The following is a 12,315-nucleotide window of genomic DNA, read 5'->3' on the forward strand; positions in this document are numbered from 1 at the left end:
CGGGGGGAGGGGGAGGCTGTTTTTAAGAGCGTTTGAAGGGAGATGGGGGGGTCACGACAGCTGGAGGTCGGCCGTGCTGCACTAGCTTCCCCACCTGTCAGTTAGCTGCCTGATCCACGCTCCCGCCCACACACAGGCACGTATGACCAGCACACATGGTTAATGTGAGGATGTGCTCCGTGTCGAGGGGGTCACACGTACACGCAGTGATCACCACAGTTCAAGGTCAGCTCTGAATGACCCATACTGTACTATCTGGGCATAATGAGCCCCTTGTGGCCACATTACAAAGTGCACAATGTTTTGTTTTGTGTTTTACTTTGACTTCAACAACACCACCTCTGAATGAAGGGCTAGCTTTTCTTGAGCTACGTCTCTTTTCATATTTTTCTTATTGTTTGGTGGTAAGAAATACAACAGAGTACACACATAGCAATTATTTTCCAAATAATTGCTATGTGTGGTTTTGACCCAGGGAAAAGAATGTAGAATTTTGGAGCCGATCCAGTTGAAACTGTAGGAAACCTCATTGATCAGCAGCAGCGGCGTCCGCTTATTCAGTTTGATATTTGTCTGAAGTCACTCTGACAAACTGGTCCATTCTCCTCAGGTTTGTTTATGTGAATGATGGGGTTAGAGGTCATCATGTGTGACCTTGAGGTACACGTGAATCCTTCTGATGTGAGTTGGAACTGTACCATAGTTATAGCATGTATATATATATACAAATATTTACATATATATATATATATATATATATATATATATATATGTACGGCTTTTCACTGTGCGCCCAGAGCAAACAAAATATTTTTATGTAGCTCTAAAACTTTAGAAACAGTCGATGGTTCTGAAGATATCTTTAAACATGTTCTTTTTTTTCTACACGCCGGTCTGAATATCACAGTACAGCAGGGTGACGTTCTCTGAACAAGTCCTGCTCCACTCTCTGACACCAGCTTCTTATTAAAGCTGATGTCTGTCTCAGTCCAGCAGGGGGCCACCTGTAGGTCCAGAAAGGTACTTAGTCCTGCATCCTTCTCACACACACACACACACACACACACACACGGTGTTGTTGTGTGTCTATCCGAGGTGGCAGAGTCTTAATAAAGCCTAATCCCTGCCGTGCATCTTCTCTCTGTTCCTCCACTCCCGCTGGTCGCCCGTCTCAAGAGTGCCGTAATTTACTGTGACAGAACTCCTCAAAAATCGGCCACCACGCCACGCACAGAGGGGGGGCGAGGGGGGGCAGACTCTGGCAGCACACATCACAGTCAAAAACAGAGAGAGAGAGAATATTTTGGGGTAAAAAAGAAAGAAGGAAGTCTTTAAAAAATGATAGGTTGGTGGAGGGAGAACGCTTTTCACGGGAGTCAAACAAACACAGCGGTTCTCCAGCTTTGTTTAGGTTTTCCTGGGTTCTTTACAGAGGCAGGAGAAATTGCTCAGTGGTTGTCAACGGTTGAAGCTGCAGCCGCACCTGGCGTCGTGCAACCGGGCTTTGATCACTTGTCGAGTGAAATTCCACCACTGGAATAAAGTGAAGAAAGAGGATGACGAGTCTGAAACGTAGCCTGTGTTCTCCGCCTTTAATGTTGGCGTACAACCGTGCTGACTGTAATTACAATCAACATGAAACTGTTGATTTTGTCTAAAGAGCCTTAAAGACGCAGCTCCTGTCGTCTCTGATCGTGGAGTGTGCGGACGCTTCAACCACCAATTAGAATTTCCATGTTCGACACGTTCCTCCTGCTGCAGCTCTTTGGTCTTCACCAGCGTTCAAACACACGGTTCCTTGATCGGTACCATGGTGTACCACCTGCGGTGTCCTGTCCTGTCCTTCCTTTGGTCCAATGTCCTAACTGGGGCTGACTAAAAATTAGATATTTTAATCTGATTAATCACATGGATTAATCATGATTAATTATGATACAGTAGATAAATCAACAGCAGGTAGAGGGCAGTGTTTCTCACATGTTTTCATCTTTGACTAATCCAAATGATGGAATTATTAATCTGGGAAATTGCCATGGAATCGGCTGGGTCAACTGTGCAGTCGCACAGAGCCTCACGCCACTAGGGGGCCTCGCACCTGCAATCTGGTGTTTTTTGTTGTTTTGTTTTTTTTTAAATATAAATATAAATATTAAATATAAATTCATTAGTTATGTATGATTTAGCATCAATGACATGCCAATGTTAAGGCCACATAAAAAACAAACAAATTAAAAAAAATTCCAATAAATATAGACAGTTCACATCTCTGACTGATGCTCTGAGCACATCTGATTCTTAGGATGTAAATGCGCCGGACCTCCTGCAGGGGTTGAGGGTACCACCAGACATAATCCCAATGGAAGGATCTTCAAGAATAAAAACACGTTCAAACCTCAAAGGGTTCAAAGAACATTCCTTTCAACCTTTCCTTTTGCCTATTCCTTTTAACTACTTCTAATTCTTTTAACTATTCCAGCTTTTGAGCAAAGCTTTTCCAAGTTTAACCCTCCATGTCACAGCAGACACTGTGGTCTTGTCCTGTGTCCCACTGAACAGGTCACTGCATCCTAACTGGAGTACAAACATCTTAATACCGAGTTTGCGACCAATAAGGCAAAGAAAACGACTTTGATCCGTTGCAGCACGACGGTGAGTCTGTCTCATTTCCTTGGGATTCAGTTCAATTACCGTATTTTCTGGACTATAAGCCCCACTTTTTTCATCCTTTGTCTGGGTTGATGACTTATAAATAAATATATAATTTTACATGTTTGTTATTTTCACATTGACAGCCGCTAGAGGGCACTGCGACTTATACTCGATTTATAGTCCGGAAAATACGGTATATTAAATTTTATTTAAAGTGCTAATTAATTTCAAAAATTGCATTTGCAAATGAAAAAGCATTTGGCGACGGTGGCGAGGACCAAACTTCCTTCTTCAGTGTTCTAAATAATGTGTTAAATAAATGGATGTCCATTATGAATGAAGGTGTCCTCATCTATTAGTGACTGAGTTGACCTGTTGGAAAGTCACTCATTGGTCAGTTGAGATAATGTGTACAATAGAACCAGAACCAGTCCATGGTTTGGAGCCAACACCAGCACACGTCAGACGTTGTTCTAGTCCTTACAGTGTGTTCCAAATGGTTCTTGGTTGATAGTGATTGATATTGAAAGAACATTTGAATGAAGCTGGATTTCACTCCTGAGGATCAGACGACCTGCTGACCCAGGAATTCCACTCTGAAGGAATTCTCTGATGGAAACAACAAAGTATTTTGAATGTAATGGAGCAGATGTAGAGAAAGAGCTTTGGGTTTTTTTCCATCTCCATAAACTTATATATGGAGCAGAGATGTTCTTTAAAATACTTCAAGCTTCATTTAGAATAAGAATGAAGCTCAAGGCCAAACAACTGAACTGCTGTCTATATATATCTGCCCAGTCAGCAGCTCCTGTTCTGTTCTACTGGTCACATGACCTCTCTTTTCTTTCTTTTTTTTTACTGTGACCTCATGGTCTGACCGCTGCGTTGTGTGACAGGTGACAATCGCACACACACGGCTGTGACCGTGGAGCAGTGGTCACTCTAAGACCCCCAGTCAAACATGCCTGCACCTCCAATTTAAACTGTTAGCCATACCAAGTTAACACCTAGCGTGGGAGCCACGGCCCAACGCCATTGTTCCAAATGGTGGGAGCGACCTTGAGCGAAAGCACTCGGAATTCCCTCCACTTGACAGCTGGGTCTGACGTGCGCCCTTGACTTAGCCCGTGCTAATGCTGTGGGAGGCATTTGGGAAGAGAAGCGTTGGCACGCTAATCTGCTCTATGTTTGCCATAAGACAAAAGTGAGCGGACCGTGGCGTGTACGTGGAGGTGTTGACAGGAGGGCTACCAGTTGTTCAGCCCTCCACCGGGGTGGTACGACTACCATGATGAAAAGGAGCAGAAATGCCTTTATGGATCTGTGGATGGAGGAACAGGGGAGGAGCAGGGAGTCACAGCAGCTGCTGGGACGGCCGTGTCACCGTGGGAGTCCAGCCGTGGGACATGAAAGTGTGTACGGCTACAGTATTTCACAATACCAGGATTTGAGTGAAACCGGAGACTCTGGTTGGAGAAGACAGAAGACGGTTAAACATCCGCCGACACAACTTGACTAGTCCACTGAAGCAAAGGCAACATTAGGAGAAAGAAGAAGAAAAAATCAAAAAGAGAAAAGTTTCTCCAAATGACTCCAATCAGCCTTGAATCACAACGACAGCTGTTGATTGGTACATCACATGTCAGTTTTATACGCAAAATTTACAACTTAATTTCAGACAAACAGAAAATGACTCTCCTGTAAAATGAAGTTATTTTATTTTTTTTTTTGTTTAGTTTTGAAATAGCCATGTTTAATTACACTGTGGTTCTGGGTAATGCAGGAAGTAACATGGCTGTATTCTGACACAGTGTTGTCCATCTGGAGAGGAATATATATATATAATATATATATTATATAGCAAAGGTTAAAAACAACACTGTGACAGACAGACCTTTGACCTCAGGTAAGCTGTCGACCCCCGTGATACGTTGTTAAAAGCCACTTCACCACAATGTTCATCCTGTTTGCTTTTGCAAATCCATTTACACATAGTAATTTAGTTTGTCCAGCAGATGGCAGCAAAATCACGAGTCACTTTGGAGTGTTTTCCAACGATGAACCTTTAAAAGATTGAATGCTGTAGATATTTCAGATGATTCTGATGAAAAATGAGTCATTTTTACTGCTGTACTTCATTTTTATATTATTTTCATGTCTGAAATGAACATCAGTTGGAGTTTGGTCAAAACTGCTCATTATTTGTATCAGCTTTTGTTGTGCACCACTGGTGTGTGTGTGTGTGTGTGTGTGTGTGTGTGTACCTGCTGCTATATCTGGACACAGAAACACACTTTACTGCATGTATGTTTCCATCCATACATGTCCGTGCCCCGTCCGGGCCCTGCCCTCTGACAGCCCCCTCCAGCTCGCCTGGGTTCCATGGGAACCTGTGTGCAGCTAATCCTCCTCCTGGCTGGGGTGGGCTTCTCCAAACAAATCATCCAGCGCTAAGACCTGCTGCTTCTCAAGTGGGCTCCTCGCTCTCTTTGCCAAGCCGCAACCCCCAAAAAGAGCTTCCATCCTTTTCTTCTCTTTTTTCCTCATATGCTTCACATAAAACAGCTACCTACCGTGAGGCAAATCCCCCTTGTCTCTGTCTCTTTTCTTCTCCCAGTAAGGGAAGGAGAAAGGAATGTGGTGTGGATAAGCCAGGCCAGCAGGAGATTGTCAAGTTGAAGAACTGAGATGACCTGTTTTGGGAAAGCAGGCGTACGGATGAAGTAAGCTGGAGAGAGGAGGGGGGGGGGGCATTGTTTGATAACAGCAAGAAGGAGAGTGGGGAGAAAGTGAGGAGAGGGTCTTCATGCTGTTTTATATTTTTTTAAAGACACAACAACAATCTTGCACACATCTCCGTCTGGGCCTCCATCGATTCAGCCTTGAAGAGAAGACCTCTTCATGACCAGTATTACTTTTTAACCATCGATTCAGCCTTGAAGAGAAGACCACTTCATGACCAGTATTACTTTTTAAGTTTTGCCTCTCCAAGAAGATGAGCCTGTTAATCAGCCAAAGAAACACACTCAGCAATATACCTTTAAAAAAGATTCCACTGTTTACCACTAAAGGGAGCCACAGTAACAGAAGTGTTGTGTACCACAGCTTTAGAACAGGAATTCATAAAATGGTAAATACGTCAGAGTGAATCCACTGTATGTTCACCATCAGTCAGTCCCATAATCCCAAAAAATGATTCAGAGGTCAGTTTAATAAAAGTGAATATACAGTAGGTCTATACTTATATTCACTATACATGTGTACAAACTGTATGTATATATATTTATATGTATACTGTATATGTATATATATGTGTGTGTGTGTGTGTGTGTGCATACTAAAGTTCTATATATGTGGTTATATGTGGTATTAGGTGGGCAGAGGTCGTTGGTGTTTAAGGAAGCGGACTTACGTCCGGAAGGTTTAAGGTTCGAGTTCACCAACTGTCAAGTTACCTGAGGTGGCACTTAAAGCGGCCTTGATGGTTAAAAGCAGTGGCGTCACAATGACAAGTAGTTCACTTTCCAAATGCAATTAATAATGTGTACCACTACAGGGCGCCAAATCCACACACTACTCATTAAAGTTCAAGACTACTTTTTTTTTAATGTTGCTCTTCTCTTTATACATTCGGGTAAATGTTTATCTAAAATATTATCCTAGTTGCTGTTTGTTTAACATCACTGAGAGTTTGGGCTATTCTGTCTAGTCTTTTACGTTTAACGTTTTACTAAGGTTTTTCTAAAGTTAAGTAAACCCGTATTTTGGGCTAACCTCTATTTCATCTTGACCTTGACCCATCACCTTCATCTGAATATCATAATTATTGACTTCACCATAAATGAGGAATAACATTTTTAAAAAAGCTCTCCCTGAGTTTCTTTTTTTAAATTTATTTTTCTTCATCAGCGTAGATCTACATTCGTATAGACAGTGAATTCACCTGCAAAGATGATGATCTGCAGATGATGATCACTGATTTCCTGTTTTGTGAAACAGCTGTCAGCTGTGACCAGACGACAGCTGAAACTATCATTTTTACAACCAAAGATTTCACTCAACACTAAATCTGGACACAAATTCTCCATGGACGATTAACAATTAAAGTGCTGTGAGTGATGCTGCCTTTGACTGTAGTTCATGTCTGAGACTGGATGAAGAAGGATTACATATTGAAATGTGTTTAGTTTCTTTCTTTCGGCAAAAAGAAGAACAATTCATGAGAAATGTTTTACGAGTGGGAGGATCTCATGCTTTGTTTGCATTTGCTCTTTATTGCGGTCATTTGCACCTGCCTCCAGCGAGGAAGGGAAACACTTCTGCATGTTGAAAAAGGAAGTAGGCGAGGCCTGTAGTAACAGTAACAAGGTCCAAATATCTGCATGTTATGAGAATCGGAATTTAAAAAGTTTGACTTTGGACCAGAGGATGGGCTGCTGGTGAAACTCAGAGAGAGGCGTCTGTCCAGGCTTTCAGCTGTTCTGTTCTGGTCTGGACTGGAGAAGAAAACATCTGCTGGATATTACAGACACTGTTCCACTGTTGTTCGCACGCTGCTGCTGCTCCGTTCCATCTTTGCAACGATGCCTGTGATCGTGCTGGAGGCCAAAGACTTTGTCACACCACTCTTTATGGTGAGGACATTGGAAGTGTTGTCCACTTGTACCACCTTCAGTCTGGTGGCTTCACTGGACTCATCAGAGGTGAACACGTCTTCAGTCGACCGCCATCACCACGCCACCTTCAGGATCTTCTGCATGTTCACCTGGTGCTTCTTCTTCACCGTGACTCTCCTGCTCCACATTCTCAGCATCATCCAGTTCCACAACCTGATCCCAGTGTCCTGGAAGAACCTCACCATGACTGTGGCGGTCCTGGGCAGTCTGATGAACCTCAGCACCTCCGTGATTTTCCTGTGGATTGTTATCATAGAGAGTTATCAGAAGATCTCGCCACACTCCGTAGCAGCAGCATCAGGTTCCTGGCTCACTTGCCTGCTGTACGCTTCGGAGTCCTGCATTCTTCGCACCCGGGTCCAAGAACAACGAGGCTACATGGGAAGCACGCCTGGTCTCTTAAAGATTCTCCAACTGTGGGGAGGATGTCAGATGATGCCCCTGGTGGTAGAGGTGGCCTACGGTCTGTCTCAAATAGGTAACTGGCAGATATGGGTCACGGCGGTGGCCTACGGCGTCTGCCTCCTCCTGGGTCTCATCACACTTGTGGTCATTTTGAGTGACTGTGCCGGCAGATGCTTCCTGCCGTTTGACAGACTCATGGCCAGCTTCAGTCTGATGGGCGTGTTGTTCTACATGGTGGCCACTGTGATCTGTTTCACCAAGATCCTGCAGCTGAAAGAATACACAATAGGCTTCCAAAAACCAAATTCACAGTTGGTCATCATGGAGACGGTTGTTGCCAGTGTCACACTGTTGGCTTACACTGTGGACGTCGCCTTCTCCATCAAATTGTTGTTCGACAGAGTTCATACATAAAATGTGAATTCACACAGAGCTCTGTTGTTTGCAGTCACCAAGTGACCGTTGACCAAAGACTTCAAACATTTGGTCCAGTATGGCTGGTGCAGAGTCATAAACAAAAATATTTTTCTCACTAACTTCTCATTTCTGCCTATTGACAGTAAAAATTGTATTGTATATTAACTGTGATGATTCCCAACCTCTGTACCGCAGCACGTCAGTGTGCCGTGAGAGTTCATCACATTGAAGACGATTAAATTTTACTTAATTGTTTCAAAAACTATTATTTTGGTAAATTATGAATAATTAAAACTAGAAAGTCAATAGATTTAATTACATTTAGTTTTTGAATGTTAAATCTGTATTTAATATTTTTTTGATTGGCTGCTATTTAAACCACATCTCTGTTGTAAAAGAGATTTTCTTTTTGAAACTTCCTGGTTAAAAAACAGTAAATAATTAAGAATCTCTAAGTGCTACTAGTCAGTTAACACAGAACTTGAAGTTGACTCCAAATCTGGCTCCAGTTCTTGACTTGGCCTCACAAACATCTGTCGGCAGCTCTGAATGAAAATCAAACAAAACTGAATAAATGAAGTTAATTAATTTGTAAAAATGTATAATGTCTACAGATGGAATGTATGTCCAAATGTATAATAATGGGCCATACATTTAGACCTATGTACAATAAGCCAGGCCGGAATGGCTAGATCTGACCTGCTGTCCATTGAAAAAATTATTGTGTTATGAATGTTTGTATTTTTTCCCACTAATTTCAAGTGCTCTTTAACATATCCCAGTGATTATTTTGCTAATCATAATTTTTCTAAATAAAGTAAAGTGCTCTTGTGTAGGGCTGTTTACAATATATTTTGTACAAGAAGAAGAAGAACACATCACTAACATTTTTGGAAATTTCTGTGGTGGACTTTCAGCAGCTGTGTCTAATAAAGAAAAAAAAGGTGAAATGAAAGATTTATAAAAGCCGTTAGTGACAGGAGATGAGAACAAACAGGTTTTATGGACTGGAACCTGAAACTGGCTTTGTGTCAATAAGTGGAATTGTTTTAATATTTAACTTTCTTCTGCTGCAAAAGGCAATCATCTAATAAAACACAGTTTGATTAGATGAATTTTTGTACTTCAAACTATTGAGGCTTATCAATGTGTATACAGTATATTGTGGCTATACTAATAATCTATCACAGGGATTCCCAAAGTGTGGTGCGAGCACCCCTGGGGAGTACGTGAGGTATAAATGTGATAGCTTTTATTGAGTGGGATTTCCTTTGTAAAACTTCAAATCAAACGCTGACATTTTAATCAATAAATCCATACAATCTACGTGTATATATGAGTGTGTGTCTTTTTTTTTTTTTTTAAGGTATACAGAATTGGGGGTGCGTCGACCTGGTTGGGATACAGAAGGGGCTGACAGCCTAAAGGTTTGGGAACTGCTGATCTATCATTTGGGGCTATGATATGTACTTATGTGTACACGTTGTTTATGTATTGGATTTTTATATTTAGTTATATTTATACCTCTTCACAAGTTATTTATGCAGGTTTAATAAAACCCTGACACATTTTTTAGGTGAGTAAAGCAGTAATCCTGGTGGTCTATTGTGTTCATTGTAGTCTGTACTGATACAAACTGAGTTAGCCATCGTTGACTGTGAGCCAATAAATGATATATTGTTTACTAAAAACAAGAAGTAAAACTATTCTACTTCCTGTTAGAAACTGATTATTTAAAATCAGTGACACCCGTTTTCAACTGCATTTTTCTGTGAATATAATGAAAAAATATGATGTTTGACACCAGGTACATTTCACTGCAAATTTACATTTGCAGTGTGTACAATTTTGTATTTTATTTAACGAGAAAAACCCGTCATTCCTCACTATCGACGAAGATCTCGTAATTCAGATAAATGTCTTTACGCTTGACTGCGGACTCGGACTTTCAAAATAACGTAATAGCATTAGTCAAATAATAACCCGGATTACACTGAATAGCTCTAGAGATAAGCAAAATACTACGTAAATGACGTAAATCATCTTTTTAAAAATCGTATAACTTTCCTAAAACATAAAGAAATAGTAAAAGCAATATTTAAATATATATATTGTATTTATATACCACATACCGATTTCCTTCTAGTCACTGTTTTTTCCCTTATTTACATTTTGCACTGTTTACTTTTTCACATCTGGTTCCTTCACTCACAGACATGCTCAGTAGATATATCGCTAAATCGAACACGTCCATGCTGTCGCCCGACCCTGATCGCTTGGTTTCGATTGCTCTGGCCTAGACCTGGAAAACTGGCTCCACTCTACAGTTGTCAACAGGCTGAACGAGAAAAGGATTCGCTCAAACTGTGATAAGACTAACGTCACGAGTGAACGCTTGCCTTCACTGGGAACAAGCTTGTGCTTTGTTTCGGAAGTTGACTATTGTTCGGCGACCATGAAATTCGTGTCTTTTGGTGAGCATTGTTTTTACTTGTCTTTTTTTGGTACAGTCTGTGAGTTTGCTGACGATAAACTCCGTCAGGAAAGACCTCAAAATTGACATCCGGAACCACATGAGCCATATGGAAGGCTAATTGTGTCTGTTGCGTTAAATGTACCAACATGGAGTTATATTCAGCTTAAGGTTTGAGATGTGTCCCAATAAACGTAGTTAGCACGTTATGTCTTTATCACAAGACCGGCTGGTTTCACCATTCGCTGTGCGATTTCACTTGAAAAGTCTGTCCACACTAATCTGGCGTGATTATTAGCCCACATGAGTCAGGTTTACACTCTTACAAAACCACTCAAGAAAGAAACACGTTTGTTTAACGTGTGCGAGACACCAACTAGTCAAAGTTAATCAGCTCGATTATGAAATAAAACACGATGACGTGGTAAAATCGCTAAATGTGACATTTTGGACACACGTTTTATGTCGTTTATGTCGACTTATGCTATTACTAATTCAGAGGAAAGGTTAAATGTTTTAGTTGAAATCTATGTTTTAGTAGTGGTTCTCAAACTGTGGTATGCGTACCACTTAGTACCTTTGGCTTAAGGTAACTTTTGGTTAAAGAATTTGTGTCAAATGCATGTCCTGAGTAGGATCGCTGGGTTTCATTCAGTAATAATACAAAGGATATATTTGAATGGTACGATGTGGGAAACATTTAGCGGTCACAAGGTGGAACCTAATTTTAATTTGTCTAACAAAAAGTATTGTATTAGTAATAGTATTGAAAATTGTTTTACATTCATATTAACCTGATCAACTTATTATTTTGTGACTTTCACGTGTCAAGAAAGTGAAGAAACATCACATAAAATGTGAACCTCTGACGGTTTGAGCACATCCGAATATTATGACATGTGAAGTTGCTGAGTGACCAAAACATTTCTGACATTCATTGTAACACGGGGTACAACGGAATTGAGGAATCATCATGAAGTCATTCCTGATCCTTAAAAGAGAAGGTGTCAGAAGTCTAACAGAAGCACATTTTGACTGTCCTTTCATTGTTACTGTTATGGTGACACACACAGTGCTAATGAAACAGCTGGCTGTACATGTGCTGGGAGTAGTGACTCAGCACAGAATAGAGGAGAACTAGGAGTCTTTCTGGTAAGACAAGGGAGGAGATTCATCTACAGTGAGGTGTGAAGACGTACCTACCACTGCCCCCTGAAGGCCAGACCAGAAAAAATATTCTCCATCTTTTATTTATTAATACCAATCGGCAGGTTATGTTTTTTGGTAGTTGGTGTCAGGATGGTGTCTTTACATTGTGGTGATGAAGTGTGGAGAATCTCTGTGTGGAGAATCATTGCGAGGAAAGATCACGTCCTGTCCTGAATCTGATACAATCAATGTGATTTATAGTTCAGACAAACTGAATTGTATATCAGTTTTCAAGAAAAGAACACACACAACACAGTCAAAGGACATTGTGAAGTAGGAAACATGTGTCTTAACTGTTTTCAGTTTGGTCTAAATTGATGATTATTTATGCTTTATGGACAAATGTGCCTTTTTTTTTCCTATCACTGTTTCATAGAAGAGCCCTGAGCATCATGCACATGTGAAACGTGACTCCGCAGTACACAGATGATAGTCCCAGGCTGGATTGAATGGCACTGAGGATACAAGGTAAGCACTCTGCCAGTA

General features: G+C 41.0%; 1 protein-coding gene across 1 annotated transcript; it reads left to right on the forward strand.

Annotated features, from left to right (window-relative positions):
- Nucleotides 1-6,531: 6,531 nt before the first annotated feature.
- LOC103384242 (myeloid-associated differentiation marker-like) lies at nucleotides 6,532-9,674 on the forward strand. Its single transcript, XM_008317681.3, has one exon. The coding sequence runs from the start codon at nucleotides 7,233-7,235 to the stop codon at nucleotides 8,142-8,144; it is 912 nt and encodes a 303-aa protein (XP_008315903.1). The 5' UTR covers nucleotides 6,532-7,232; the 3' UTR covers nucleotides 8,145-9,674.
- Nucleotides 9,675-12,315: the final 2,641 nt, after the last annotated feature.

Source organism: Cynoglossus semilaevis, chromosome 9 (assembly GCF_000523025.1).
Source record: "Cynoglossus semilaevis isolate Cse_v1.0 chromosome 9, Cse_v1.0, whole genome shotgun sequence".
Taxonomy (NCBI): Eukaryota; Metazoa; Chordata; class Actinopteri; order Pleuronectiformes; family Cynoglossidae; genus Cynoglossus; species Cynoglossus semilaevis.